At 41.2% G+C, this 27767-nt stretch overlaps 1 protein-coding gene and 1 non-coding gene across 2 annotated transcripts in view; both read left to right on the top strand.

Moving 5' to 3' along the window:
• The first annotated feature begins 3312 nt into the window (after positions 1 to 3312).
• rragca (Ras-related GTP binding Ca) overlaps positions 3313 to 27767 on the top strand; it is a 37572-nt gene continuing 13117 nt past the window's right edge. The window contains exon 1 of the mRNA XM_048557971.2: positions 3313 to 3829. Coding sequence (XP_048413928.1) covers positions 3440 to 3829 — 390 coding nt within the window. The 5' untranslated portion in view covers positions 3313 to 3439. The remainder of the gene's footprint in view (positions 3830 to 27767) is intronic.
• Positions 10053 to 10125, top strand: trnak-cuu (transfer RNA lysine (anticodon CUU)). Its single transcript has one exon. It is a non-coding gene; the product is annotated as a tRNA-Lys (tRNA).

Genomic DNA, 27767 nt, shown 5'->3' with positions numbered 1-27767 from the left:
TCTCTATTGACTTGTGCTTTTACTTTATTTGCCCATTCACTTTAACTAGAACTGCTTTCATCCCCCCAAAATTACTCTTATTTAGGTTTAAAAATAGTTCTGGATCCACTTTTCTCAAACTAAATGTAAAATTCAATTATATTATGATCATTGCTGCCTAGGGTGCTTTCACTTTGAAGTTGCTAATTAATCCTCTCTTATTGCACAGTACTAGGTGTAGTCCAGTCAGCTCTCTGTATAGCTCCAAATAAGTGCCATTCTAAAAAAAACTATTCCAAGAACATTCTACAACCTCCACACCTAGATCACCTTTGCCAAACTGATCTTTCCAGTCTATGCATCGATCTAAATCCTTCATGATTGTTGCATACCTTCCCGACAAGCTCCGAACATTTCTTTCTTCAAGCTCCATTCAACCTAGTGATTACTGTTCGAGGCCTGTACGCAATTGATTACTTGTCTTTTTTATTTCTGATATCTACTGAAACTATAACTACATGCTGGTTTCCTGAATTTAGTTCAACTGCCTCTATTGTATTAATACCATCATTAATTAACAAAGCTACTCCTCCATCTATTTTCTAGCTCCTGTCCTTCCTAAATGCATGTACCATTCAAAGTTCAGGTGCCAATCTATGTCATCCTACATATTTATGAAATAGCTACCAGATCATATTTATTTATTTCTATTTGTGCTATCTGTTCATCTGTTTTGAATACTCTGGGTATTCAGACACAGAGCTTTTGGTTTTGCCCTTTTATTATTTTTGTAGCCTCTAGCCATATCTATTGAATTAGTCTAAGATATGTACTCTATCACTTCCTGTCATGGTCTGTTTATCATTACCCATATTAACACACTTCTCCCTTGCATTGTTTCAACTGTTTGATTGACCATATCATCCCAAATATGTCTCTACTATTTAATTTAAAGCCTCTCTACTTCCATAATTGTGGGATTTGCTAGAATACGGCTACCAATGGTCCAGGCCCTACTTTCTCCAGTACTGTTGCCAGTTCCCTATGGACCAGAACTGACTTGTACCTCACCACTCTTTGAGCTAAGCATTCATTTCTCTACGGTTATTTGCCAATGCCAAGTTGCCTGTGGCACAGGTAATAATCCAGATATTACGATCTTTGAGGTTCTGCTTCTTAATTTGGCATAGCACCTCAAATGACTATGTATTTCTTTATACAACCTATGTAGCTGGCGTCTACATGGACCATGATGGATCGTTCACCTTCCACTGCGAGTCCATTGTCAGCCGTAAGCAGATGTCCCAAACTCTGGCACCAGGCAAGCAACACAGCCTTCTAGGCTCGCACACTGCTACAGAGAACAAATGTCAATCAAGTCCCATACTCCTGCTGCATTGCATTTTGCTCATTCCACTTGAATGGTTTCCTGTGCTACAGTGCTATGGTCAGTGAGCTCATGCAGATAAGCTGGAAAAGCATCAAATCTGCTGGGCAATTGTGAAAGCTGAAACGTCTGCACTCCACTCTGGAATTCCCTTATCTGCCTCACTCACAGTCACACCTTCCCTTTTCTGACCAGTGGCCAAATCCCATCCTAATTAGTGTGATCACACCCTGGAAAAAAGTGATCAGGTAACTTCCCCCTTCCTGATGTGTCACAGTGTTTGTAGTTTGACACCTAGGTCAATAAACATTTGACGTTGCTCGAGCTGCACTTACTGAAGACTTATTTACCTGGGACCATAATGGCATCCAGCACTTCTACATTATGTGCAGCCATGACACACCTGCTTTATTTTTAAGGTATTTCATTTTATTGTTTTTACTCATTTGAGGGATGTGGGTGTTGCTGGTTAGTCAGCCCATCCTGAGTTGCCCTTGCAAAAGTAATGCTGAGCTGACTTCTTGAACCGTTGCAGTCCACCTGCTGTGGATTGATCCACAATGCCAGTAGCGCAGTGACACTGAAGGAACAGTGACATATTTCCAAGTAAGGATGGTGAGTGGCTTGGAGCGAATTTGAAGGCATAGGTGCTCCCCTTGTCCTTCTTTGTGAACTTCTGCAGTGCATACTGTAGATAGTATACATTACTATTACTGAGCATCGGTGGTGGATGGAGTGCTTGCATTTTATTAACCCTACCTTAAAACTGGTTTTAAGATTACAATATTAACAATTATTTTAAATATTAGGATTAGAATGGACCTCAAACACTTATTAGATACTCGTCAAACCTCGTAGAGTAAGAAACCAATTTATGAGAGGATGAAAAAATTAGAAAGAACAACACCTCTATCTCAATTCCCTAAATCATCCAACAATCATCACTCTGTTCAAAGTCACGCTCGGTGCCCTTTACAAAACATTTGGAATCCTTAAATAAAGCTGAGAAGTGGTATAGGTGTTAAAAATCATGAGGGGTCTGGAACGAGCCTAAACAGAGGAAATGTTTCATTGGCAGATGTGCTAAGAACCAGAGAACACCAATTTAAAGGGATTGGCAAAGAATCAAAGGCAATGAGCAAGCAATTGCAATCTGGAATGTCCTGCCTGAAAAGAAGGTGAATGTAGATTTAATAGTGGCTTCCAAATAAAAAGGGATCTGAAGGAAAAAAAGGTGGACACACTAAATTGTTGCAGACAGTTGATACAGATTGGCCAGTTAAAATAGTCTGCTTTGTTCATTAATTCCAGGCAATCACTGCCTTCTCCGAGGCAATTAAGGATGGGCAATAAAAGGAGGCTTAGTCAGTGATGCCCAGACACCATGAGAAACACATTTTAAAAAAAAAGAGGTATCATGGCATTCAGCAGTCCCTCACAATCAAATCACAGGCAGTTACTGCATGGATTTAGTTAAAATTCCACAGAGTGTGGTGCATGACAATCTGACATCTCATTAACAAGAGCTTTCCACCAGCTACATGACGGAGATTGTTGTGTAGTCACCCTTACTGAAATCCACCTGTTGAAAAATCAGATATTCAACCACTTTTCTAGCGACACCTTTTCCAGAAGCAGCAGTACTCCCTACCATCAATCAGTCCTACCCACTGTCTCTCCTCTAGGCTTTCCCACCTCTATCTGATCCTCCCTCTGCTGGCTGTTTCCTGTCTGAGGAGGAGGGGAGAGGGGTCAAAGGTCGCCAGCGCCAGTCAGGTGATGTTAACACATGACATTCTCAACCAAACCTGCTTGCGAGCCAGTGCTGATGGACACACGGGCTAACCAACAGGCGCGCGGGAGATGTGGGTGGGCGGTCGCATGCTGGCGAAGATCAGCCAATGAACGGGGACGCAGCGCCGAAGGGGTTGGAGACGGGACGCAAGGTGAGGTGAGCTTGGTTGCACGGTGTAGGAGGCTGAACTCGAGCGGTATTGAGAGCGGGTCCGGTGGTGGGCTCTGGGTGGCTACCTTCCCCCCCCCCCTCATTTTGCTCGCCCACCCAGCCGTGATATGTCCATCCAGTACAGCAATGACGAGCCGTTGGCCGGCAGCTACGGGGTGGTGGACTCGTTCCCCAAAGACTTCGGCTATGGGGTGGAAGAGTCCGACATAGAAGGCAGCGAGTCGCAGTCGGACAGTAAGCCCCGCATCCTGCTGATGGGCCTCAGGCGCAGCGGCAAGTCCTCCATCCAGAAAGTGGTCTTTCACAAGATGTCCCCCAACGAGACACTCTTCTTGGAGAGCACCAACAAGATCTACAAGGACGACATCTCCAACAGCTCCTTCGTCAACTTCCAGATCTGGGATTTTCCCGGCCAGGTGGACTTCTTCGACCCCACCTTCGACTATGAGATGATCTTCAGGGGCACCGGGGCTCTGATCTTCGTCATTGACGCGCAGGTAAACTGCCTGCACCCTCATTACTGACTGAGGGCTGTCCCAGTGCACAGAGCCGCTTGACACCAATGATGTAATCTCTTTAAGATGGAGGGGAGGGAACTGAACTTGCTCAGGTTTTTACCTCTTTCCTTTGGCACTTTAGTTTACTGCACACCTCTGAGCATTTCAGTCAGGTCGAATTATGTAGCTCTAGAATATCTCTTTGCCCCACCTCCACCTTATTTTCCTAATTCACTTCAACATTTGGTGACAATTATTTGTTTTATGTTGCCCAGTTATTTTGAGGAAGTGACCTGGAGTTAACTAATTGAGTTGAGGGAGGTTTGCGATTAGCAAACTCCAAATCACTTTGCCTCTCTCTCTCTCAGTCTGGCAGCTGACATGTATGGTTCTGCTTTCATCTATTCTTCCATTTGCAAAGGTGATGCATATTATTTGTCTTGTGACTTGTGATGTCAGTTTTCCAGAGAGTTTCAAAACAGTCTCTGGAAGTGTCTTGACTGCCTGCACGAGATGCATTGCACCTTTTGCTGTAAGAACCATAGTTAAATTTGCATTGCAAATTGTTGTGTTGCAATGGAAATGTGAAATTGCCAAATTTGCTACTTTTGTTTGTTCATGTAATGTGGATGTCGCTGTCTATTTATTGCCTCTGCCCTAATTACAGTTGAGAAGGTGCTAGTGAGCTACTGTCTTGAACTGCAGCATTCCATGTGATGAAGACACTCCCATAATGCTGTTATGATATTTTCAGGATTTTCACCTAATGATGCAGAGCAGTAGCAAATATTTGGCTTTGGATAGTGTGGCACTCTTGAGTGCCTACTGCCCTTTTTCTTTCTGGGAAATACAAGGTCATGGATCTTGGGAGGTGATAACCAAGGATCTTGGGTAAATTGCTGCAGTGCATCTTGTAGACTATAAACGCTGGTGCGATGGTATAGTGGTGTTGGAACGTTGAATCTAATCTTTCTCCAGTGTAGACAGGGAGTTAAGGATGGTTTAATTGGTTTTGGCAGAATGTAGATGAGTATTAGTATGTTATTGCTGTGTAAGTACTGCTTGACAGATTGTTGTCAATTCCTGTCATTACTTTGAGAGTGGACTGTTATTGAAGAGGAAGTATTGTTCCAGTTGAATTTTTTGAACTTTATTTACAAAATATACCTATGAGTTTTTACTTTTGCTTTGCAGATGTGGCTATACCTGGCTAATTTTCAACATTGTTGGATACATATGTTTTGTAGGAGTATTAGTTCAGCTTGACTGAAGGCTTGGCTAATGTGGGACAATAGATATTTAGTACTACAGTTTGGATGTTGTTAGGGTATGTAAACTTAACTGTAGCCAGTGTGTTCAACTGCTTTTAAACATGGAATGAATTCATTCCCTGAAGGCTGGAGTGGACTGGGGATCTCGGGAGGAATGGAGAGAAATCCACTTGGCACTTAGGTGATGGTTGCAAACAATTCAGCCTTAAATTCAAATTAAGTTGTTCTGCATCATTTGAAAAATCCAGAAAGCCTCTGTCTCTTTAGTTGACAATTGTCCACTGTTGTTCCCAACTGTATGTAGCATTAGATCCATTGTGGGTTTTCTTGGGTCTGTGGTACGCTGCTTGCACTGTTTAGCATACATGTAGCTGTGTTTGTACCCTTACCAGGTTGGCACCTTACTTTTTAGTATGCCTGAGGTATGCTCCTGTTGGCTGATGACCCAACGTCGGTCTCCTGATTTGAGACATTTCTGAAAGTGTACTGGAGTATGAGGTGACATCTAATGGTAGAATTCAATTCTGCTTTCTCATACCTCGTGGATTCACAGTTTTGTGTTGCTGGATCTGTCCTGAACTTTCCTGATACAGCATTGTGAAGAGAAAACTTCATCTTCACAAAGATTGTGTGGTGATGAATCTTATTTATTCCTTCATTGGTCTGTATCTGTTACAGGTAGATTGGAAAGAATAAATTTATAGGTTTCTTTTTCCTGTTAGTTTTCACCACTTGCATTGACCTAGTGTGTGGACTAGGTTAGTGCTAGTAGCACATTCCATCCTAAGTACATTTGTGTCCTTGCTGTTTCTTCCAAGTGCTGTTAAACATGGAGGAGTACTGACTGAGGCAGGGTGGGAGGTACTAATCATGAAGATTTTGTAGCTCATGTTTGACTATATGTGGTAACCAGCTGCATGTTAGCTAGCCTCATATTGGCACCTGTCATGCCATTGTTTGTTAACATTGCATAGCTACATCCATTCTTTTCCTATTCATTTGCATTATGGAAGCTCTGCTGCAAAAATGCTATTTGTTAATATATTGTGTAATTGAGATGTCATGTTCTTGCAATTGACTTCATAATCCTAAATGATCAGTTGTATTGCTGTTGGTTTTAAAGAAAAATTACGTTCACATTTTAACAAGTACATGTGCTCAGTCCAGTGTTGTCTAATTTTTACATCAAGTAATCAGTATACATCACTTTCAAGCCTTGACATGCATGTAACTTCCTTTTATTGCAAATAGCCACCTGCTTACTGCACTTTTATTCATGTCAGCGTATAACCACTACATATTTCCCTGAAATAACTGCTAAATGTTGGTGTAACAGATGGTAGATAACAAATTATAAAGGTTTATACCATATGTTGGTCATTTCTGCGTATGTCTCTGGGTTATTCATGAAGTTCATCCTTTTCACTTAGTTCACATGTACTAAATGCTTTTTGTTTTGCAGCAATGCAGCGTTTTGTTTAATTATTCTTGGATTTTGGCCTTCTAGGACCTCTAAGTTTCCCGTTTTTGTTCCTTTTGAAAGATCAAAAGCTTTTGACTGTTTTCCGGGGTTTGGGGAGCCGGGGGGGAAGCAGCCTTCTTACCACTTTGAATTCACATTCTATCCTGGGTTCAGTGTTTGTTGTGTTGCCAACAAGCGTGGTGCTATTGTAGTCTGGTGGACTGATTTCTCAGTTGCAGAGACTGAGCATCAGCTCTCTGATATCTCCTATCTCTTCCTGGAGTATGGCTTCACAATGAAACATGAGGTCATTGTGTCAACCATGGTCACCAACCTCACTTCATCCGGTGACTTCCTGTGTCCCGTCCACCCTCGCTGCCTCCAAGCTGATAGTCCCACAGCTCGTTTCTACCCCTGTCCTACAATTCATAAACAGGACTGCCTAGTCAGACCCATTGTTTCTGCCTGCTTCTGTCCTACAGAACTGTTCTCTTCCCACCTTGACTCAGACTTTTCTCCCTTGATCCGGTCCCTTCCCATTTACATCCTTGATTCCTTGGATGATTCATGCCAGTTTCAGAATTTCCAGTTTGCAGGCTCCAGCTACTGTCTCTTTACCATGGATGTGTAATCCCTTTACACATCTTTCCCCCACTAGGATGGTCTTGGGTCTCTCCGCTTCTTCCTGAACCATCTCCATTCGCCACCAACTTCCTCCGCTTGGTCGAGCTTATCCTTACCCTGAACAACTTCTATTTTAACTCCTCATTTTCTTCAGATTAGAGGGTTGGCCAAGGGTGCACCCATGGGCCCCAATTATGCCTGTCTCTTTGTGAAGTGTATGGAACATTCCTTGTTACAGTCCTATCCCACCCAGAGTTTTTCCTCCGACATTTTGATATCATCAGTGCTGCCTCCCTTTCTCTCTTTCACCTGGTCCGTCTCTGACACTTCCCTTCCCTTTCTCGACACCTCTGTTTCCACTTCTGGGGATAGACTGGCCAAGAATCTCCACTACAAACTCACCAACTCCCACAGTTACCTGAACTACATATCCTGACACCCTGTTTCGTGTAAAGACTCTTTTCCATTCCCACAGTTTCTCTGTTGCTTTTGTTTGGATGATGCCAGCTTTGACAAGGGAATCTCCCTAATGTTCACCTTCTTCCTCAACTGAGGATTCCCCAGCACTGTTGATAGGGCCTTCAGCCATGTATGATCCATTTCCTGCACTTCAGTGTGCACTCCCATTCTTCCGTCCCGCAATAGTCATTAGCTGCCATGTCTGACATCTTCAGCGAGATGCCACCAACGCACACAGTCCCTTCCCGTCCTTGTCAGTCTTTCTCAGAGCACCTCGGTCTACTCTTCCTTCACTCCCAGCACGCTCCGCAGCCTCAAGGCATCTTCCACTGCAATCACAGAACATACCCAGTTCATTTGCTTGCTTGCTTCCTCCCTCAATATCCAAGAGCCTAAACACACCTTCCAGGCAAACCTACACTTCCCACAATCTAGGCTACTGCATTTACTGCTCACAATGTGGTCTCCTGTACATTTGGGACACAAAGCATAGACTGGATGTCTGCTTCACAGAAGACTTGCATTCTGTTTGCAAAAAAAAGTCCTGAACTTCCAGTTGCCTCCCACTTCAACATGCCACTCTTTTTCCTGGCCAACATCTGTCTTAGGCTTGTTGCAGTGCTCCAACAAAGCTCAGCACAAGCTGGAAGAACAGCATCTCATTTCCACCTGGGCACCCTGCAGCCTTCTGGACTGGTTATCAAGCTCAATAATTTTTGAGTTTGAGCTGTCTCATGTCCTTATTCCAGTACCCACAATTGAGCCTCCTTATCACAGTGTGTTATTACACATCATCCATTGTTAGCTATTAATAGCTATCCATTCTTCTAGCCAGATCATTATCCACTCCTTTGTCTGCCCAAACCCCTCTCTTCTCCTCCCTCCCCCCGCATTGTTTACTCCTTGCACCCTGTCCCCACATTATCTTCTTCTGCATATAAACTGACATTTTCCTTGCTACCATTAGTTCTGAGGAAGGGCCACTTTACTCAATGTTAACTCTGATTTCTCTTCACAAACTGCCAGACCTGTTGAACTTTCCAGCAATTTCTACTTTTGTTTCTGATTTACAGCATCCACAGTTTTTTGTTTTTTTTGATAGTGTTGCTTTAGTAGCAAAAACAAAAGCAATATTTTCCGATGTTTGTGCCACCTAGCTCTACCTCACCACCATCTCTCCAGCAACATTGCTAGAATATCAGACTTAGTCATAGTCATACTGTGTGGAAACACAGACCCTTTGATCCAACTTATCCATGCTGACTAAGTTTCCCAAACTAAATTAGTTCAATTTGCCTGCATTTGGCCCATATCCTTTTTAAACCTTTCCTATTTATTTATTTTTCCAAGTGTCTTTTATATGTTGTAACTGTACCTCCAATATTTAACTTTCTAGGGCAGTTTATTGCATGTATGGGGCTCCCTCTGAACAAAAAAGTCATCCCCCATGTTTTTTTTTAAATCTTGCTCCTCTCTCCTTTAAAATTATACCATCTGTTTTGAATTCCCCTAGTCTAGAGAAAAGACCTTTTGCTATTTACCTTACCTGTGTCCCTCATGATTTTATAAATATCTCTAAGGTCACCCCTCTACCTCCTACGCTCCAGGGAGAAAAGTCCCAGCCAACCCAGCCTCTCCCTAACTCAAATCTTCCAGTACCAGTAACAGCCTTGTAAATCTTTTCTATACTTTCTCCAATTTAATAATATCCTACATGTAGCTGGGTGATCAGAACTGTACGTAGTGCTCCAAAAGTGGCCTCACCAACCACGTGTACAACTCGATGTGATGTCACAACTCCTATATTTAGGTCAGAAGTAATGGGAACTGCAGATGCTGGAGAATCTGAGATATCAAAGTTTTGAGCTGGATGAACATAGCAGGCCAAGCAGCATCTTAGGAGCACCAAAGCTGCCGTTTTCAGGCCTGATGCCTAACCTGAACAAGTTACTCTCCTCCCTCCAGCCTTTTCTGATGAACGGTCTAGGCCTGAAATGTCAGCTTTTGTGCTCCTAAGATGCTGCTTGGCCTGCTGTGTTCATCCAGCAGCACATTTTGTTATCCTATATTTAGGCAATGTGTAGTGCTAGATGAATGGGAGTATCTTCCATTACAGTATTGGGAAAACTGAGCCATTGTTTTTGATACATTTCCCGAACTGAGTTTCCTATTCACTGACGTTATTCATTTCCTAGCAATAGTCTGAGATGAAATTATTGTGTACAGAACCTTTGTCTCATGTTTGACTCAGATGAGCTTCTGACCATGTCATGTCTACTTATTTCCACCTCCATAATGTTTCTTGAATCAGTCCCTGTCTCGGCTTGTCCTTATTTCTTGAATTTGTTCTAATTGTTTAATTCAGCATGCTTGTGACTAATCTCCTATGTTATGTACTCTAAGTGAGTCCCGGCTAGCTCAGTCAGTAGAGCATGAGACTCTTAATCTCAGGGTCATGGGTTCGATCCCCACGTTGGGCGAGGTATCTTGTGGGTGGCTCAGTTGTTAGCACTGCAGCCTCACAGCGCCAGGGATCCAGGTTCGATTCCAGCCTCTGGCGACTGTCTGTCTGTGTGGAGTTTGCACATTCTCCCCGTGTCTGCGCGGGTTTCCTCTGGGTGCTTGGGTTTTCTCCCACAGTCCAAAGATGTGCAGCCTAGGTGGATTGGCATGCTAAATTGCCCGTAGTGTTCAGGGGTGTGTGGGGTTATAGGGGGAATGGGTCTTTGTGGGATGCTGCAAGGGGGCAGTGTGGACTTGTTGGCCTGAAGGGCCTGTTTCAACACTGTAGGGAATCTAATGTAATCTGAGTTTGAGATTATCCAGAATTCCGCACATATTTAATTTGAACTGAATTTTATTGATCTTATCACCTCTTTTTGGTCAGTAACCTATGTTGGATCTTGATTTACCAATGTCTTAGCATTAAAATTCTCACCCTTGCTTTCAAAGCCCTCTGTTTCCTCCCTGCCCCCATCTGTGTAATATCCTCTAGCACCACATTCTTTGACGTACTTGTTTTGATTTCATTCTGGCCTTTTTGAACATCCAGTTTTTGTTCTATTGTTCTGCTGGTTGTACTTTAGCTGCCTAGTAAGTAAATTCTGGATTTCACTTTCTATCTTTCCCTCTTCTAACATGCCCCTTACCTCTTTGAACAGACTTTGACCCAATAAATCCTTTTATGGTGCAGTGTCATTTTCATAGTAGTTCTGTGAAGTGCCCTTGGGCTATTTTATGTCAAAGACGCTTTAAAAGTGCAGCTAGTTATCTCGGGCTTTTCTTTCAGTGGGTATGTAAATCATTGCTTTTGTTTGTAAGGAAATTGCACAGAATTTTCTGATAAACGCACAATACTGAAGGTACTGGAAATCTGAAAAATAGTTTGAGGAAATCAACAGATCTAGCAGTGTTGAGTTTGAAATGACTCCTCTTCAGAACACTGAATCTCCTGTTATAAGTTAGCAACTTATTCCTCGCCTCCAGTAATCAGACTATATTAGAGTCTTTATAGTTGTGACTTTTGCATTTCCAGTACCTAAATCAGAAATTTTACTCTTCTTGCATCTCAGCACTTCATTTGTGTTTTCTTTTTGTATTTATACTTCCTGGTTAGTGATGGCACCCATGATGCAGCTGTGCAGGTAGGGGAATTCTTTCATTACTTTCAGATCCTCTCTTAGTTCTTGAAATTAAGGTATTATGAGCAGAAGCTGTCATAATTTATTGTTCAGCAACCTTAGCTGAAAATTTCAGTTGTATTAATTAAATGATTTCAACAAAAAGGAACTGGCTTTGGACTAAATTAGACTGCTGGTGATCTGTTCCCAATTGTACTCTTGATTTCTGACCATGTCTTCCTTTTGAATCTGAAATTTAAAGAGTAAATGTTACCAAGACTCAGTGCAACTGATGTTCTTATTGCCTTCTAGTAAAATGAGTGATACACTATTTGCTTTTGAGAGCAGTGTTTGCTGCAGTTCACATTCTACCTGGAAGTGGAGTGTGGTCTAATATTGACCATATAAACTTGAATCATAAACTAATTGCAATTGCATTTGCATTTCCAAATTTTTAAAAATAAAATGTGGGCATTGTTGTCTAAAGCAGCATTTATTCACCTTGAGAAGACAGTGATGAACAGCCTTAAATCACTGCAGCCCTTGATGTCTAGGGACACCCACAGTGTTTTAGGGAGTTCGAGGATTTTGAGCCAGTGTAATTGAAAGGATGATATGGTTTTAATGGGAGGCAGCGATGTGTGTTATTGTCAGTTGACTAGAATTTAGGCTTAGCTAATGCTCTGGGGTTTGGGTTCAAGTGCTGCTGTAGCAACAGATAAAATTTGAAAACTCAATATTTAGAATTAAAAGCTGTAACCATATAACCCCTCAGTTTCTGCAAAACCATCTGGTTCACTTTTGACTTTCTTACCTGACTTACATGTGACTCCAAACCTACTGAAGTGCATTGCCCCCTTCTTTCTAGGAGATGGAGGAATGTACTGATGAAGGAGTCTTGGTGAATTTTGCACTGCGTCTTGTAGGTACCACTGTCCAATGTTGAAGGAAATGAGTGTTAAGGGTGGCTGGGGTGCTTATTAAGTGGACTGCTTTGCACTAGACGGTAGCAAGTTTCTTCAATGTTGTAAGAGCTGTAACCTTTTTCAAACAGGCAGACAATATTCTGTCACACCCGCCCCGGCTTAGTTGTAAGTGATGGATAGGTACTGAGATGCACGTCACAGAATTCCTAAACTCTGACCCGCTGTTGTAGCTGCAATATTTATATGGCTGCTCTGGGTCCGTTTCCGTTTCTAGCTAATGGTGGCTGCATAATATTAGTGGAGAATGCTTCAATATTAGTGCTATTGAATCTCGGAGGTGGTTAGATTCTCTTGCTGGACATGGGCATTGCCTGGCACAACTTGCCACTTATAGGCCCAAGCCTTTGCCTGGGTTTTGCGGATTATGTATACAGGCTGCTTCAGTTTCGAGGAATCATGAATGGTGCTGAGCATGGCGCAATCATCCATGAAATGTTTCCTGACTAAATGGAGAGGCGGTCACTTTGGTCTGATCATTTGTGTCACTGATTGCGGAGAAGTAGAGAATAACAAGGAACAATAGTATACCATTGATAGTCATTAGATATCATTTGTGATTTGGTAACTTTTGTATCATTTGTATCTTTGAGTACTGTGACAATGGTGTGACCCTGATTTGGAAGCTTTCATATGTTGCCTTTCTGGAAAAAGAAGCATTTATTTGTGTTGTAACAGCATGTATTCAAGGACTTTGAGGTAAGGCATGAAGTGGAACAATAGTTTACAAGAACAGTGGCATGGTAGGTTGATTTGAGGAGAGTGCTTTTGAAAGAATGCCAGTTGAGAATAGTTAACATTAGCTGACGGTGACTTGGAGGGAAAGTTGGCTGTTCAGCAGTTAAGTTAGGAATAATTTGAGGGATCATCTGTTTGTCACGGACAGTGGATGAGTAAATCAGTTGTCTGTTATATCTCTTCAAATCTGCAGCCTTTAGACTTTGGAGATGACGACTGTAGTGGAGGACTGACTAGTTTGAACAACAGTAATGGTAAGCAATTGGAGGCTGGGTGTGAAGTGAAACTGCAAAATCTTAGTCATACAAACACTCTCCCTTGCCTTTCCTGGGTTTGTATTTCTGTCTGTGTGCAAAGGCATCGAATTTTCTCATCTGAAAATTTACCAGCTTCACAACATCAGATATATAACATTTGCAAAGCATTGCCTGTCGTATTTGAATTAATATTTTAACAAAATGATTAGTTAACCATTGCTTGGTACCTGTCTATAATTTGGTCTTAATCATGAAATTCATGGAGTAAAACATTTTCCCCATTGTTATCCTGTTTGAAATCTCCTAAAATGAAAACTAAACATCACCATGCAGGTCAGACAGGGGTAAACCCAAAGCTGAGCTGTTGTGTAGATTTATGGTTAAACTTTCTTCCTCTTTGTCTTTTTACCCGTTCTGCATTTGGTCTTCAATCTGCATTGTAAAAACTTTGAGCTCACAGAATGGCGCGCAATGGACTCTGGTATATTTTTCACTAAATCACAGAATATAGAACTCAACAGACCCAGTTCATACACATGCTGAGTTTTTGAAAAGCGTTGATTTTCAAAGTACGCCAGATATAGTGCACTTCGCAAAATTTAAGTCTTTGAGTTTAGCGGTTTCCCAGTTTAGTTAATGCAAAATTTTTGTATGAATGGTGATTTAGAATTCTATTTGGAATGTGTAAAAGGAAACTTCTTTCTAAGATTAGTATTAACTTGCTTTGTTTTTAAAAAGCAGATTTTATTGCTTGATACAATGCAGCTGTAAACCAAGTGTTACACTGGATGTTGGTTCCAGGAGTTGTAGCATTTACCATCCTTACCCCAGAGTAAGGACGTTGTAAGGTGTTGGTGAAAGATTTATCATGTCTAGTTTATAAGCATTGTAGTTTTAGTTCACTTATGTTCATACCTTCAGAAAGCAAATTCAAGTTGCATTCGACACTAGTTTTTGAAAGGATGGGATTCCAATTTATGCTTTTGAGGAGGTACTGCAAGTTAGTAAACTTTTCAGCTTTGGGTGCTGTCGCACCCCTCCCATCTTTTTCAACTACTGCTACTCCCTGGTCCCATCACTGCCGAATCGACTTTTTTCTAATCCATTTGGTAAGTTACTTTACTCTTGCACAGCGAGGTGCCATATTTCACATAGTTATCGATGAAATCCAAGTGAACACACCAAGGATCAAACATTCTTCTAAAAAATATTTTTGTCTGAAGAAATACCAGACGGTACCCTTGACTTGAGTCGTAAGACTTTTTGAGCTTTTTGTTCTTGTCTTGTGCCTCTAATGTTTGTGGACTGTATTAATTGACCATTAACAATTTCTTTTGTACTGTTTGTGTGTTCACACTAGTAGGGTGAGTGTGTCAATCAGGATTAGGTAATGATGCATTTTTACACAATGGAAGTGTATTCTGGAAGTGACAGGGCTCTATATAAATATGATTAATTCTTTCCAAAGGCTCATTTGGGCTTTATTCTAAAATATTTAACTTCTTTCAATTTAAGAAAAAACTTCCACTTTTTAAAACCAGATTTATTATATATAGCTACAAAGTCAGTCCCTCAAATTCCAGTATTCTCTAACCGGAACTTGTGCACAATGAGAAATTTTGTAGTAGGCATCGTTCTCTATACTTTCTCTCATTGAAGTAACAATGGCTCAGCTTTTTTAAAATTCCCAAAATAATTGGGAACAAGCAAATGCATTTTGAAATTTTTTTTGGGTAGTTTTATATTTAAGTTAATTGATTTTGAGCTTTTTTTTTCGTCATGGCTGGGATGTGGAAGAATGCTCCTTGTTTCACTGGTAACACCTCTTCAGTTTTTGATTTACCAACTGAAATGTAAATGTAGTAATCTTGAACTGAACTTTTAATATAAACTTATTTCTTAAAGTTTAGAGACAGATAAAGAATGATAGCTTCATCTCAAGAAATGAAACTTTCCTGAACAGCTGTTGTTTCTGCTGTACTTGTAGTGCTCGGTGTTACATCAATCATCCATAAATGTAATAATAACAAGCTGTGAGCATTTGGGTTTTTAATACTTTAGCTTTTTGTATGTTGTGCCAACTGAAGGCCAACCTTTTTGCACAGTGTCAGATGAACAAAAGCAAAAATACCTCATTGTCTGCATGTGGACAATCATTCTGGGCTAACAGAATTGTAATTAAACAATGCCTGCATGACTTTATTTTTCCCATCAACATTTATGATTTAGCAGAGGTTAGTAAAGTTTGAAGAATAAGTAATAGGACAGGTGTGAAAAGATACAAAAATCTAACTTCAGACACAGCAGATCACTGGACAGTTGAGAATGGAGATAGTCAGTGCAGGACTGAGGATGTTGTACTTAAATGCATGCAGTACACAAAACCAAGGTAAATGAGCTTGTAGATTGAACTTGGTAGTACGATTGTGGGCATTGCAGAGGCATGGCTGTAAAGGACCAGGGCAGGGAACTAAATACCCAAGATTATGTGTCATATCAAAAGGACAGGCAGATGGGCAGAGAAGGTGGGATTACCACCTTATTAAGAAATAAAACGGAATCCATAGCAAGACGCAGTCAGTCAGCAGGCATAGAACCCTGTAGGTAGAGACAAGAACTTTAAAAGACGAAAGTCTCTGATCAGAGTTACCTGAAGATCTCTTAGTAATAGTTAGTATGTGGACCTGAAAATAAATCGGGAGATAGAAAATCACGTGCACTAGCTCTCCTTCCTGTTGATGAAGCCGATCTGACACTGCCCTATTTTACCATGCTGCTCCACATCCTCCCCAATCTCATCCTTAATGATGCTCTCTAAAATCTTCCCAAAGACCAAGTTCAGACTAAATGGCCTGCAAGTTCCTGTCTTTGCCTCCATGCCTTCTCAAAAGGGGTGTAGGACTAGCAATTTTCTAGTCCTCTGGATTTCTTAAGCTAGGGGGGGTGGTGGGGAAAAAAAAACACTAACAGAATAATCGAGGGAATTCAGTCTGCAGGTGGATTGAGGAAGATCAGGTTGGTAGTGGATGACTAGGAAAGGAATTCATAGAATGCCTACAAGATGGATTTTTTTTTGGGCTAGATTGTGGGTTGACTGCACTAAGGAACATCCAATTCTGGACTTGATGTGTAATGTGAGAGACTTGATTTATGGAGTTTCAAATCAGGGAGCCCTGGAGTTTTTGGGGTGGGGGGTGTGTAGTTGGGTGGTGGGGGGAATGTTGCAGTGAATGTGATATGATGGAATTCACCTTGCAGTTTGAGGGGGAGAAGCTTGAATTGGATCCAATGGTATTATAATTGAGTAAAGGTAATTACAATGTCATGAGGGAGGAGTTGACCACAGGTAACTGAAAGGGGAGCCTAACAAGGAAAGTGGTGTAACTGCAATGGTAGGATTTTCTGAGGGTAATTTAGGTGCAGCAGAAATTCACCCCAAGAAAGGCAAAACATACTAAAGGGAGGACAAGGCAATCATGGCTGACAAGGGAAGTCAAGGACAGCATACAAGCAAAAGAGAAAGTATACAATATAGTGACAATTAGTTGGAAGCCTGTTTAAAAACCCGAGAATAACTATGAAAAGCAACAACAGGGACAAGATAAAAATTAGGGTAAGTTTAACATTAAAGATTGCAAGTATTTATTTTTGATATCAAAAAGGTAGGAAAGAAGCAAGAACCTTTAGACTGGTGGAGCACGAGGCTGGAGAAGTAATAATGGGGAACAAAGAAATAGTGAAGGAACTGAATGGGTACTTTGCATCAGTCCTTATGGTGAAATATACCAGTAGTTTACCAGAACTCTTGAGTCAGAGGGCATTGAGTACTAGTGGCCCACTAAGGAGGAATTCCTGGGAAGCCTGACAAGTATGATGGTGGGTAATTCACCTGAACTAGATGGGCTACGCCGAGATTCTGAAGGAGTTTGTGGAGGCATTGGTGGGGAATTTTCCAGAATCACTGGATTCAGGGACGGTCCAGAGGACTAGAAAATTGCTAGTCCTACACCCCTTTTGAGAAGGCATGGAGGCAAAGACAGGAACTTGCAGGCCATTTAGTCTGAACTTGGTCTTTGGGAAGATTTTAGAGAGCATCATTAAGGATGAGATTGGGGAGGATGTGGAGCAGCATGGTAAAATAGGGCAGTGTCAGATCGGCTTCATCAACAGGAAGGAGAGCTAGTGCACGTGATCTATGGATTTCCAGAATGCTTTTGACCAGGTGCTGACAAGGCTGCTAAATAAGAACCTATTGTGTCAGGCACAAAGTGTCGACATAGAGCATTGGCTGACTGGCACAAGGTAGAAAGAGGTGGTAAAGGGGTCTTTTTCAAGATAACAGCCATTGATTGTGAAGTTCTGCAGCGATCAGTGTTGAGATCACAACTATTCATGTTATACACTTAACAATCTGGACTTGGGGAATGTGCTTCCACTAGTTGAAGACTAGAACCTGAAGGGACAACCCTTTAGAACAGATGAATTTCTTCAGCTGGAGTGCGGTGAATCTGGAACTCATTGTCCCAGGATGCTGTGGATGGATGGTACTGTCTGGGACATGATGTTTGCAATAATATTCCAGGCATATGACAGTCAGACTGTTGCTTTTTCACATTTGTGAAACACCTCTCCTAGTTTTGACACTAGCCCCCAAATGTTGGCATAGAGGGCTTTGCAGGATCAACAGGCAAATTCAGGCCTAGGAGTGACTATGACAAAGTTCCTTCACATTGAAATTAGTGCCTCATGAAATGATGGCATATAGGACTGCTAAATGGGATAGGTTGCAAACCAGTCAGATCTAAGCTCTATAGTCCTACCGCATCCAGTTTTGAATGGTGATGGACAATTTAAACAGCCCAGTCCTGGAGAGGATCTACAATTATCCCATTCTCAATGAGCCCACACAAATGACCAGGCTGAAGCATTTGTAACAATCTTCAACCAAAGTCTTGAATGAATGGTGCATCTGAACCACCTCCAGATGTCCACAGCATCATTGGTAGACTTTAGTGAATTGAATTTGCCCTACATGGTATCAAGAAATGACTGGCAGCACTGGACACTTAAAGACTATGGTCTCTGGCAATAATGTTAAAGACACGTACTCTACATTTTGTAATCCGCCTGTTCCAGTACAATCTCAACACTGGCTTCTGTCCAGGCATATCTTTTTACACAAAAAGCAGGACAACGTCACCCCTGTTATCCACTACCTTATCATTCATCTGTAAATTGATAGTGTCACCAACAGTGTTGTGAAACTTAGCAATAACTAGCTGCTGACACTCCATTTGGGTTCTGCATGGGCCATTCAGCTGCTAGCCTTGACGTGAGTTCCAGAATGAGATGTGTGTGACTTCCCTTGACGTCAAGGCTGCATTTGACTGAGTGTGATATCTGCCTAGCACCTTCAATGGGCAACCAGCAAACATTCCCAAATGTTCAACACTATTTGCAGCTAAGATACTGAAGCAGTTCCTATCCAAGTGCAAAACTTGGATAACATCCAGGTTGTACTGATGAGTGACAAGTAACATTCGCACTACACATACCACACAAAAATCATCTCCAACAAGAGAAATTAACCACACTGTCACATTCTGTGGCATTACCATTGCTGAATACCCTACAATCAATGTCCTGGGGTTACTATTGACCAGATACTGAACTGGACCAGTCATGTAATTACTGTGGCTACAAAAGCAGATCAGATGTTAGAATCCTGTGGTGTGTAACTCACCACCTGACTCCCCAGAGTTTGTCTGTTATCTACAAGGCACCAGTCAGGAATGTAATGGAATACTCAAATATTTGCCTGACTAAGTGCAGCCTCTGGTAACAGTCAAGAAGGTTGACGTTATCTGGGTGAAAGCCAGGTTGATTAGCCCACGTGTATAAACATTCATCCCCTGCACCATTGTTGCTCAGTAGTAAGTGTGTACTATCTACAAGATGTGCTGCAGAAAATCTCAAGACTCCATGGACAGAACCTTCCATATTGACAACTGTTACTACTAAGCAGATGCATGGGAACTTGACTACCACTTAAAAGTTTCACTCCAAGCCACTTACGATTACGACTTTGAAATACAACAGTGCTCCTGAAGTGTCAAATCCAGGAACTCCCTCCCAGACAGCATTGTGGATGTTCCTACAAAAAATAGACCGCGGCAGTTCATGAAGGCAGCTTACAACCACCTTGAAGAGCAATTAGTGATGGGCAAAAGTTGCTGGCCCAGCCAATGATGCCCACATCCTGTGAATGAATTTCAAAAAACAGAGCAGACATCGATAGCACAAAAGGTGATGTTGAACAATGCAGCATGCAGTCTCTTGAAGTTTAAGAAAACCAGGACCTCAAGCCTAGCATCAAACTCCCAGCCTACAGACCAGTAGTAATTCCTGCCTCCGTCATGGTTCAATATTGTGGACTGTGTTCAAATACCTGAACCCTGGAGATGCTCCACAAGCATTGCTCCCAAGATCCTGCGCATGCATTGACAGAATAGGTGCACTGACATGTGTTCTCAGTCAGGCCAACAGTTCCCAGCAATGAAGTATTGGTCATGTGTTCCACCATGACTGGCCACAATTTACATGCCTGACATGGCAAGCGAGCCCAAGAAAGGCAGTAAGCCCTTCAAAGACAACCTCGAAGCCTCCTTGAAAAATGCAATTTCCTTGTCCATGTCTGCTAAGTCCTGGCCCGACGCACAAAGTGGAGGGAAAGCATCTGTACAACTACAGTATCACTTTTCTGATGCAAGACTTCAGCTTGCCCTCAAGAAACAAGTGCCTCGCAGCTGAACGGACCCTTTGCTCCCATTTCCCCAATCATTTTCTGTTCCGCTTGAGGGGCTTACGGTTGTGTGTTGCCCCATGAGATCTCCTTTTGAGTGTGGAAGCAAGAGTCCTTGACCACGAGACCGTGTAAGAACAAAACTTCTATTTGTTGAATGGCCAGTTGTTTCATTACACCACTGTCCAGTTTCTCAATTACAAACTTGCATCTGCTTTTCCTGGTCTTTTTGTTTGTGATGCCACTTCCAGTTTGGCTGACGATCCTTGTCTGGCCACATGTTCCAGGAGTTCCATAAATTCACGAGAGAGAGAGTATTTGCAAACTTGCATGTTAACAACACAATAATACATTACGTAATCAATCTTTAAATTCTTTTCAGCTGCTTTGTAAAATGTTGTTGCACCTAACTGGACTTGAGCTTGGTTCCTCCAATCAGTTTGACATGGAGACTCTAATTGCTTGAAGTAAAAATGCTCACAAGTATCCATAGTGGAAATCTGTCAAGAAGTCTTGAAATGACTGGCAATGTTTCATCCATCCTGATTGAAGAGTAATGACTGTAGTATTCACCTTTTGCGTGGCGGCACCTGAAGAAGAATGCAATAACTTGGCCATGAAACAACTGGCAGTTTTAAATAATTGAAGCTCGTACATGACTTAAATGCCAGATGAGTCTGGCTGGTCTCTTGTTGACAATACTTGACACTTTGTTAGCTGATAGATATTGTAAGACAGATATATTTCATGGCTGAATTCTTCAGTGTGTGAATTTAATGGCATAATCTAAAAGTGTGAATTCCTTACCATCATTGAACCAGCATATTAGAGGCAGCAAAATGTTATTGTGTGGTTGACTTGGTTAGATCTTTGAAACTAGCTGTTCAAGTATCAAGTATCCTGTATGAAAGACTGTCCAATGCTTTCACTGGTTAGTGATTCTGCTTGGTGTTCCATGCAGTGGTGGTTCCTTAATCTGGCTTTATAAACTTTTCACAAATGAGACTATTTATTGTATCAACTTTTATGATGACAGCACAAAAAGAACATGTTTATTGGATGGGTTAAATCTTGCAAACACCTGATCCTAAATGTCATTATATGTGAAAATAGGTCAGATCAGTAACTTGCCTGTGACACTTTTTCAGGTGTATAAATATCTGCTTGAAGTGCGATGGATTACTTTCTGTTGTTGAAATTATAAACAGTTGTGCATATTTTTGTAGCTCTCTGTATTTCTTGTCATAACTTGTAGGTTCTCTAATCTTTTCATGGAATGACTAGCTGTTTCTTCAGAGGAGATTGTCCAGTTAATGTCAACATTGTTACTTTGTATGAATAAGGCTGGATTGTGTAGAAATGTGACTATTGTAAGAAGATCCAGTGATCTTAAACAGTTAGTCCACTCTAAATTTAAAAAAAACTGTGGAAAAATATTTGCTATTATGTAATGCTTAACATACATGAAATGAGGCTTGTAACTATGTTTGCTTAAAGTTTGTTTGGTTACAGTTTGTTTCCGACATTATTGGTAAACTAGAAAATATGATGTTTTAGTGAACTACGTCTTAATTCATTATCCATCCTGGAAGGAATGCTCTGTAAACATGCCAAATCTTGTTTTGTTTCTCATTTTCCAGTGTCTTTGCTTGTTGTACTCTAACAGTGTCATGAAACAAAAAAACTGGCTGCTCTATATTTTCCCAACTGTCTTGAAAAATGTAGTCTCTTGAATCTACTTTGGCAGAGGTTCAAAAAAGCGCAGGCATTTAAGCCTGATAGGATTATTTTACTTTTTAAAAAATGTTGGTTCTTTGTAATGATCCTTTCTTTGAGAAAATAAGCGGTTGCAAAAGGAATGGGTAGTTGATCGTGTACGTGGCATCAAGTGGTCAGGTTTGGTGGCTAACCGCAGGGTGTTTGTGTAGTGGGTGGTTGCAAGAAAGTCTGGGATGATGTAGATGTGTGTTTTTGTTTTTGGGTGATGGGGGAGATGATGTAGGGTGGGTGCCTGCAAAGGAGAGAACAATTTCAAACCAGTCAGCAAAGGAGTACTTGGGTCAATAGAAGCTAGGAAATCTATAATTCTTGCCAATCAGTATCAAGTCTCAAGTTTAAGGTATTGTGGATGCTTTATGAATGCTACGTCTTTCGTTAAATTTTGAGATGCAGTAAAAAGGGATATTAACTACTTAATTAAAAACTTCAAGAAATTAACATTGAATGCATCAATACCCATAATTATCAATCAGTGTGACATAAATGAGTAATGTGGATGAAAAGGATCCTGTGAAAATATAGCCATTGAGAAAATCTCAAGCATATGTGCAGAAGGTATTTTACCCCTGGATTGCAAATGGATTGATCCATGAGCATTGCAAACGTATGTCTAAAGGACGGTGATGCCAAATGAGATTTGACTCTATTACATGCCACAGTCACAGGTATACAGCTTGGAATCAGACCCTCTTTGTTCAACTCGTCCATGCCTACCAGATATCCTAAATTAATCTAGTCCCATCTGCCAGCATTCGGCCGATTATCCCTCTTTAAACCCTTCCTATTCGTGTCCCCACGCAGATGGCTTTTGAATGTTGTAATTGCACCAACCTCCTCCTCCTCCGGCAGCTCATTCTGTACACTGTTCCCTTTGTGTGACAAGGTTTCCCCCTTAGGTCCCTTTTTCAATTCTTTCCGATCTCGCTTTAAACCTGTGCCCTCCAATTTTGGACTCCACTGTCGGGGCGAAAAGACCCTTTTTTAGTCTATCCATGCCTTTCATGGCCTTAAATTTCTGTAAGGTATCCACAGACGTTCCAGGAAACAGTGCCAAACTAGTCAGCCTCTCCCTGTAGCTGAAACCGTCCAACCCTGGCAATGTCCTTAAATATTTTCAACATCCTTTCCAAGTTTCACAACATTCTTCCTCTATCTTCTGGGAGATAAGAATTGTGCACAGCACTCCAGTACTGGTGTAACCAATGACCTGTAGATCTGCAACATGACCTCCATGCACTGATCAAGCATATCAAACACCACCTTCACTATCCTGTCTACCTGTAACACCACTATCGAGGAACTATGAACCCACACTCCAAGTCTCCTTGATCAGCAGCATTCCCCAGGACCTTGCCATTAAGTGTATAAGTTCTGCCTTGATTTGCCTTTCCAAAATGCAGCACCTCACATTTATCTAAATTAAGCTCCTTAGGCTATTCCTCTGCCCATTGGCCCTTTATCTGATCAAGATCCTGTTGTATGCTGAGGTACCCTTCTTCACTGTCCACTACACCTCCAATTTTGGTGTCATTTGCAAACTTACAGTACCTCCTATGTTCACATTCAAATCCTTTTATATAAATGATGAAAAGCAGTGGGTCCAGCACCAATCCTTGTGGCACACCAGTGGTCAGAGGCCTACAGTCTGAAAAGCAACTGTCCTCCTCCACCCTTTGCCTTCTACCTTCGAACCAATTCTCCCTGTATTCTGTGTGATCTGACTTTGCTAACCATGCAGAAACTTGTCAAATACCGCACTGAACTCCCTAGATCACATCCACCACTGTGCCCTCACCAATCCTGAGTTTTGTTTTTGAAGTAACAATCAAGTTGGCGAGACATGATTTCCCACACAAAGCCATGTTGACTATCCCTAATCAGTCCTTGCCTTTCCAAATACATATAAATCCTATCTCTCGGCATTCCCTCCAACAACTTGCCCACCACTGATGTTAAGATAACTGGTCTGTGTCCCTGGCTTTTCTTTACCACCTTTCTTATATAGTGGCACCATGTTAGCCAGCCTCCAGTCTTCCAGTACCTTGCATGTTGCTATTGATGATGCAAACATCTCCAGAGGCCTAGCAATTACTTCTCTAGCTTCCCCTAGAGTTCTAGGGTACATCCGGTACAGGTTCTGGGGATTTATCCATTTTTATGCATTTTAGGCCATCCAGCACCTCCGCTTGTGTAATATGGACATTTTTCAAGATGTCACTATTTCCTTACTTTCTCTATCTTTCATAATCCTTCACAGTAAGTACTGATACAAAATACGCTTAATATCTTCCCCCACTGCGTGCGGTTCCACACCATAGGTGGACTTGCTGATCTAGGGGCCTGTTCTCTCCCTATTTGTCCTTTTGTCCTTTTAATGTATTTGCAGAATCCTATCTGGATTCTCTTTAACTCTATTTGCCTATCACCTTTATACTCTCCTAGGGAATCGTTTGATTTCTGCTGTCTGTATCAGACACATGCTTCCTTATTCTTGACCAAAATCTCCTCATTTGTTTTAATTGATTTAATCAAAATCTGATTTCTTTTGTTTTAATCACCTTTTTAGCTTCTCCCCTTGCTGTTTAAAGGGTAAGGCAGCACAATGATGCAATGTTTAATAAATGAGTAAGTTTTGACTTCCCATGACTATGCTCCTATCCCCCTAAGTTAGGACTGTTGGGGTTCTTGCTTCAGAGTTCTTGCCTATACAACTTGATAGTCACTGAATAACATGAGGAGCAGGTATAGTTATATCCAACCCTTACAATCTTTCTTTTTAATGAGCTGTTTTATTAAGGAAGCCTCAAAGCTGCTTGGAAGTAGACTTCAAGTAGGAGTGAATGTGTATTGATATTTCCTATGGATGAATTGCCCAGTGCCCAAGGGTCAGTTAGATGAGTGCTTTTCTAAATATGGAAACCAAACTTGAGCCATCTTCAAGGCCGAGCAGGTAAGAGGGCAAATATGAAAAAATGTTGTTAAGGCCATTAGATCATCAGATGGAGGAGTAGCATAGAGGGGCTGCACAGTAGTTAGCATAGCTGCCTCACGGCACCAGGACCTGGGTTTGATTCCACTCTTGGATGACTGTGTGGAGTTTGAACATTCTCCCTATGTAGGTTTTGTCCGGGTGCTCTGGTTTCCTCCCACAGTCCAAAGATGTGCAGGCTAGGTGGATTGGCCAGGCTAAGTTGCCGACAGTGCTCAGGGATGTGTAGATTAGGTGGGTTACAGGGGAAAGGGTCTGGGTGGGAAGTTCTGTAGGTTGGTGTGGACTTGTTGGGCCGAAGGGCCCATTTCCACACTGTAAGGATTCTATGATCTAGTAGTAGGATATTCGGTCCATCCAGTCTGCTTTACTATTCACTAAGATCATGATTGATCTGATGATCCTCAACTCCACTTATTTTTTCCTAATGTCCCTTGATTCTCTTGCTGATTTTAATAATCTGTCCATCTAGGGTTTGGATATGCTTAACCCAGCCTGTACCACCCCTCTGCAGATAAGAATTCCACAGATTCATTACCCTCTGAGAATACCAATTCCTCCTTATTTCCTGATTTGAATATTTGGCCCTTTATTTTGAGATTATGCCGTCTGGTCCCAGACCGTCCCCACAAACAGAAATTACCACTTTGCAAATACTCTGTCAAGTCCATTAAACAAAAAGCACATAGGCAAACATGGTTAGGGGATAAATAAAATAAAATAACTGGCCAGGTTACTTATTTGTCTTTCATGAAATGTTGTTTCACAGGCACAGATGTGGACTCCTTCATTGCTTTACTACAACTGTTGCCTTCTCAGTTCACTTAGATACAGGTAGTCATGCACTCTTCAGATTTGTGGAAGCTGCTGCACCAGACTAGGCAGGGAGTTTTCCAATCTTCATGCTGTCTTATCGGCAACCAGGTTTGTCTCCTCAAAAAACATAACTCAAAAACTTCAATTCTGGCTCTGCTCTGATACATTACATTAGTTGTATCATCCAGAGGCCTTGACTACCAGTCAATGCTGCCATCTACTTGAACATATGAATTTTTCCAGGCTTGGTCTCCAGATCAGTTTTCAGATACTGACCTTGTTAACAGCCGATATCTGTCTGTTTAAACAGAATGCTCTTCCCGGGGTGTCTCTGTCTGATAACCCTTTTAATTGTAGGCCGGTTCTTGATTAGTTTCCAAGCCTGGCCTGACAAACAAACAAAGCTTATTTAGTCTTTTTTTTAAACATACGCCGTCTCAAAATCCATGAGTCTTTCCAGCTGTCAGTTCCTAGATCACAACTCCAAATGGAACTGAATAAAAGAACAAAAGTTTTTTTTAAAAAAAAATTAAAAATCAGTGAGGGTTTGAGAGGCGGTTTCATCACTTACTATATCAATGACTTGAATCACAAATGGTTGTGATCCTGGCACTGATCCCTCTGGCAGGCCACGAGATACTGGTTGTCATTCTGAAAATGCCCGTCTTATTTCAACTTCTTTAGTTGACTAATCCTGTATAAATATTAATGTACTACCTCCAACACAATGAGCTCATCTTAAGTAGCCTAATGTGTAGTAGCATATCAAATGCCTTGTGAAGATCTAAATAAAGCAAACTTTGTTTTAACTGGTACTCAATAAACTGGCAAAAATTATATACCTCATATGATCAGAGATATTGGGAACTGCAGATGCTGGAGAATCTGAGATAACAAATTGTGGTGCTGGTTGAACACAGCAGGCCAAGCAGCATCTTAGGAGCACAATAGCTGAGGTTTTGGTCCTAGGTACTTAATCAGAAAAAAATTACTTGGCTCAATGAAAAAATTTGTTCAATCAAATGACCACACGAAATATGAGGAGTTGATTCAATTTTGAGTCAACTTTCTTCTGAAATGCCACGTAGTCAGCAAGTGAGAAGGCTCTTTATTGGTAAATTTTATTTAAAGAAAAGTTGCCTTATAATTTGTGATTTATACTGCAATAAAGTTTGAGAGTATACCTCCTGTATTAAGTTTCTATTACTTAATGTGTGTTTTTACATTTGTGTGTGTATATTGCATCCACTGCTTCCTCTTTATTTATCCTATTTAAGATCTTGAATTTCATTAATTTGTCAACATGATTTCCCCTTCATGGTGCCGTGTTGACTCTGCTTGACCATATTGTATATTTCTAAGTGATCTTTAATAGACCATTTCCCAATATTAGAATCTAAGCTGACTGGCCTACAATTCCCTTTTTTTGCCTTTTTAAGGTTTTATATTGGCAGCTTTACAATTGAGACATTTTCAGAAGCCAAGGATTCTCTGGGGATTACTACCAGTCCGTCCAACGTCTCTGTAGCTACTTCCTTTAATATTCTAGGATGCATGCCTTCAAGTCCAGTGGACCTACCAGTAGCACTTTTTCCCTAGTGATAGTTATTGTGTTTATTTCCTCTCCTCCTTTTTGTCTGTTGATTGATTACTACTTAGTCTTGGAATGCTATTGGTGTCTTTTTACTTTGAAGACTACAGTCTATTTATTCAACTCCTCTGCCTTTTCCTGGTTGATCATTATTATTTTCCTAGCCTTGTTCTTTTAAGACGCTTATATTCACTCTGGCTTTTCTTTCAAAGTCTTACAGTGTAGAAACAGACCCTTTGACCAGGTTGCCTAAACTGAAATAGTCTCATTTGTTATTTCTTGGCCCATATCCTTCTAAACTTTTTATTATCTATGTACCTTTTCAAAATGTCTTTTAAATGTTGTAATTGTACTCACCTCAGTATATTTAAAGAAGCTCTCGCTGTCTGTATTGATACTCCTTTCAAGCTTCCTGTCAAAATTTATCTTTCTCTTTTTGTTGTTTTGATGCTGACCTTAGCTGCATAACCATACTTGGCTTATCCCCCTTCCTCACTAGGATATATCTTTGCTGTGAGCCATGAACTGTGTTCTTGAATGTCTGCCA

This window comes from Stegostoma tigrinum, chromosome 24 (genome assembly GCF_030684315.1).
Source record: "Stegostoma tigrinum isolate sSteTig4 chromosome 24, sSteTig4.hap1, whole genome shotgun sequence".
NCBI classification, from domain to species: Eukaryota; Metazoa; Chordata; class Chondrichthyes; order Orectolobiformes; family Stegostomatidae; genus Stegostoma; species Stegostoma tigrinum.
The sequence above is the reverse complement of the archived record's forward strand: the minus strand, read 5'-3'. Positions and strand labels throughout refer to the sequence as shown.